Raw genomic sequence first — 4,712 nt, 5'->3', positions numbered from 1 at the left:
GATATCGCGCCAAGAAATCCAAAAGCTTCAGTAAGGAAAATATTGAAAAGTTTCTTACAACAGCAAATGACGAAGATTACTTAATGCAAAAAGTAGGATTTTTTTTTGTCATATAAGTTTGGTTACTATTTATTTTTTGTTTTTCAAATTTTATATCATTTTGTTCGTCTCAGTAAGACAAATCAAATGCACTAAAAAAAAATCAAAAAGTCCACACACTTTGAACTAATTTAAATGAATTTAAAATACTTTAACTTTAAAAAATCATTACTCAATAACTATTAGGCCGATTTCCTTCAAATAAAAACCATTCTAAAGGGATGGGCAAACTTTGAAAAAAAAAATGGGCAAAGTTTGAAGTAAATCGAAGTAATCTAAGAAAAACCCTACGAAATTTTTTTTTTCTTTATTACCATCGTGTACAGCATCTTTTTATTAGTTAGAATCCAAATTTTTAAAATAATTGTATACCGAGTAGTTTTTAAGATATGATTTTTTGAAGTTAAGGTTTGCTATTCAAGTATTGAGCCATATAGGAGAAATGCATGTTAATCTTACTCAAAATTGCATTTTTATAAAAGTATTTGTTTTAAGACTCTTCTTTTGCTTAAAAATGATCAATTGCATCTTCTTTAGAATAAACAAAAACTGTTTCTTTACTTAAAACAAACAAAGAGTACCTGCGTACTAATTAAAGCAAATAAAGAGTTTTTTTGTTCTAAAAATGATCACTGAACATTGAGCAAAAAGGATCTAGAAGTTTAAAGCAGTAGCTTTAAATATAAGAACAAATCTTTTTCAAATTAAATCACCTTTCATTCAGATTCCAACTTGTTCACTTTGCTCTAGCTTTCTGAACTTTTTTTTGAAAATGTTCTCAGCAAATGCTTTCTCATCACTTTCTACTGATGTTGAATGCAATAAGTCAGTTACTTCGTGTGCAACTGTTATCACAACGCCTACTACCTCCAAGCTAACTGAAGCTAATCGTAGATTGTACCAACAAAATAAATCAGGTGACTTATTGCATTTAACATGACTCGAAAATAATGAGAAAGCATTTGCTTAGAACATTTTCAAAAAAAGTTCAGAAAGCTAGAACAAAGTGAACAAGTTGGAATCTGAATGGAAAGTGATTTAATTTGAAAAAGATTTGCCCTTATGTTTAAGACTCATGCCTTAAACTTCTAGATCCTCTTTGCTCAATGATCAGTGGTCATTTTTACAACAAAAAAACTCTTTATTTGCTTTAATTAGTACGCAGATAATCTTTATTTGTTTTAAGTAAACAAACAGTTTTTGTTTATTGTAATTAGAACAAAGAAGGTGCAACTGACCATTTTAAGCAAAAGAGTGTTAAAGCAAAGACTTTTAGAAAAATGCAATTTTAAGTAAGATTAACATGCATTTCTCCTATATGGAGCAATGCTTGATTAGCAAACCATAACTTCAAAAAATCATATCTTGAAAACTGCTCGGTATATTTTTTTGAAAATTTGAATTACAACTAATAAAGAGATGCTCTACACGATGGTAATAATGAAAAAAATACTCGTAGGATTTTTCTTAGATTATTTCGATTTACTTCGAACTTCTTCGAAGAAAAATTTGCCAATATTCAATTTCAAATTTGATATCATTCTAAAGGGCAAGACCATCCCTTTATAATGGTCTTTATTTAAAGGAAATCGTCCTAATAGTTATTGAGTAATGATTTTTTAAAGTTAAAGTATTTTAAATTCATTTAAATTAGAAAAAAAATTATTTAGTTCAAAGTGTGTGGACTTTTTAAATTTTTTTTTAGTGCATTTGATTTGTCTCACTGAGACGAACAAAGTGATCTAAAATTTATCAAGTTGTCACGACATGACTTTTTTTGTCGCCCTGTGTAGTTGGAGTTACGTGAGCTTGTCGGAGGCAAGAATTACTCAATTTAAAAGTAAATGATGTAGAAGATTTAGGACAATTTATGAAAATTATGTTGCGGTCATTCAAACAAAAGTGCCTCCTGAGTTCACAGTAACAAAAGGAAATTTTAAAGACCTAAACTTGGTGGATATGGTTCGCAAATATGCAACATTGCGCCCATCTCATACTCCTCATGCCAGTTTTTTTATAAATTATAAAAAGGGAAGATGTACCCTGCAACCAGTGGGCATCAATACCTTCGGTGGTCTGTCAAGTAAAATTGCAAATTTTTTTGAACTCCCAAGTGTAAAAGAATATACTGGACATTGCTTTAGAAGAACTTCAGCGTCTTTATTAGCCAACGCATGAGCTGATATGTCGGTTATAAAAAGACATGGAGCCTGGAAATCTTCAAATGTAGCTGAAGGATACGTTGATGATTCTTTAGATAAGAAAAAGAAGACCTGCAAGTTGCTAGTAGGTGGAGAAAATCAGGAAAACACCCAGATTGAAAAAAAAATAATAATGAAACTTCACTGCTTTATCGTCTTCTGGAGCTTCGAATGTTCACATATCTGTGGAATTGCATAAAACTTCTGGTATTCGTTTTTCGAATTTAACCAATTGTAATTTTTATTTTAATTCTACATAAAATTGTTGTACATATAAAAATCGTTGCAAAATGAAAGTCCATATTAGCACTAGTGCGCAAAAGTAGCTCATTTTAGTACTCAAAATGATGACAAAATGTCGTGATATAGATTCAAAATTGTAAAAAATATTTACCATATTGCCAATCGAAAGCGAAGTTGAAATACGTCCCCACTGAATGTAGATCCATGCTTGCGATCAACAGCAGGTACAACCCCATGCAAAAATCGGCGAATGCCAAATTGCACATTAAAAACCTATTCACGGTTAGTTCGCCCCCACTGAACAACACGACTACAATGACGGCTAAATTGCCCACAACCGCCAACACTACCACGAACCACACTGAAATTCTCAACCAAGAGAAGCCCATGATGTCTTCGCAAGGGTTGAGAGCGTTGGCTTCAGGAAAGCATTTGACTGAAGGCGTTCTGAAACAAGAGCTGAAACGGGTCGAATGTTGTTTATTGTTTTTACCTCATCATGGCTAAATTGCCACAAACAGCGTAAACTTTGTGTTGTTGGGAGATTTCCGCAGATTTGGCGTGGAAAGTCCCAAAATCCTCTTCGTAGTCTAGTGGACGGGCCTCTTCATGGTCGATGGTGCGGCCTCGAAGGGGGTCCAAGTGGGAATGGTCGCTTTTATTGGGGTGGCCTTTGAAGTGGTCCAGGTTGGGGGTCCAGTCTTTGGGGGGTAGCGGCCGAGAGCCGATGCGTTCGTAGCCGAGAACATTGCTTAGAGCAAAAAAATAATTTAAATTGAAATTTTGGGTTTCATAATTTTTAAACTGATAAGCAAAAGTTAAAATTCAACGTTTGAAGATTACAGTTCCATTCTGGAATGACATGTACAGGGTGCACCAGAACTCACGCCTTAGTAAGATAAATTAAGATACCAGGAACATGGAAAATATGTTAAAAAATTCTAACTATACTACTCCAAAATATTAAAGGAACAAAAAATTTTCTTAAATTTTTTTGTAATTTTCGAAAGGCTGTAACTCATCGAAAAATGGTCGTATCTTGATTAAAAAAAACTGTTTTGAAGCTTTAAGTTTTTAGTTTTGAGATCTTATCAAATATTTTTTTTGTGCTACGGTTATCACGCAATTCGAAGTAATAGTGCGTGAAAAGAAATTCTAAATTTTTATGTTTTCGTTTTTGGTCGCTGAGATATCTGACTTTAAATAAAAAAAGGATCTTCTTGTCTTTGATCATCGATATCTCAACAACCAATGGCCACACAAAAACTGTCAAAAATCGAAATAAATGTCTTAGAAGATCCTCTTATGATTTTTTGGAAAATATTTTTTTTACCTTTAACATTGATTTAAAGCCTAATCTTCATCAAGACGAAAAAAACAATTTTTTTCGACTTGTTTACCATTATAGTTAAATTTGAAAAAAAATCGAAAAGAGATTTAAAAAAATGTTTTAGATTTTTTTTAAATTTGTAAAAAAAATCAATAAACAGTATACTGATTAATTTTTGAAAAAAAAATCAATTTGAATTTTTTTTCGAATTTCTTTTTTTTTTCTTTTTTTGCATTTAACTAACGCAAACTTGTAAAAGAAAGCTGAAAAAAATTGTTTTTTTATCTTGACGAAGATTAGACAATGTTCAGAAACAATATGTACAATTGTTCCTTTAATTCTTTTGCAAAACTTTGATTAATCGGTCCGAGAAAACAGTTTGAGGGACCTATTTGAAAATTTACTGGGCTTTGTGGAGGACATTAAGCTGTAGAAACACCTAAAAATATTAAATTCCCTATCAATATTAGTGAATACGCGGCAGATTTACTAAAACAACGAAAAAAACTTACTTTTTCTCTTTTCTTTAAATTAATGAAAACAAAAACATAAAAATTTAGAAAAATTTTTCTCGCGCTATTACTTCGAATTGCGCGATAACTGTAGCACAAAAAAAATATTTGCTAAAAAATCTCAAAACTAGAAGCTCAAAGCTTTAAAATGTTTTTTTTTTAATTTATGTACGACCATTTTTCGATGAGTTACAGCCTTTCAAAAATCACCAAAAAATGTAGGAAAATTTTTTGTTCCTTTAATTTTTTGTAGTATGTAGTGTATAAAAATTTTAAAGTTATGAGAGTTTAAATTTTGCACTATTTATTTCTGTTGGAAAAATAATT

General features: G+C 31.1%; 1 protein-coding gene across 6 annotated transcripts in view; it reads right to left on the bottom strand.

Annotated features, from left to right (window-relative positions):
* LOC123010423 (follicle-stimulating hormone receptor-like) overlaps positions 1-4,712 on the bottom strand; it is a 38,386-nt gene that overhangs the window by 11,197 nt on the left and 22,477 nt on the right. For 5 of the 6 annotated variants that reach the window (XM_044407305.1, XM_044407309.1, XM_044407310.1 and 2 more), the window contains exons 11-12: positions 3,037-3,294; positions 2,695-2,990 (exon numbers count right to left, since the gene is read on the bottom strand). In XM_044407305.1, the coding sequence (XP_044263240.1) occupies positions 2,695-2,990; positions 3,037-3,294 (554 nt within the window). The remainder of the gene's footprint in view (positions 1-2,694; positions 2,991-3,036; positions 3,295-4,712) is intronic. The other variant, XM_044407306.1, reaches the window with a different exon arrangement.

Source organism: Tribolium madens, unplaced genomic scaffold, assembly GCF_015345945.1.
Source record: "Tribolium madens isolate multiple individuals breed KSU strain unplaced genomic scaffold, Tmad_KSU_1.1 Scaffold_91;HRSCAF=231;Tcas5.2_LG7, whole genome shotgun sequence".
In the NCBI taxonomy this organism is placed as follows: Eukaryota; Metazoa; Arthropoda; class Insecta; order Coleoptera; family Tenebrionidae; genus Tribolium; species Tribolium madens.
The sequence above is the reverse complement of the archived record's forward strand: the minus strand, read 5'-3'. Positions and strand labels throughout refer to the sequence as shown.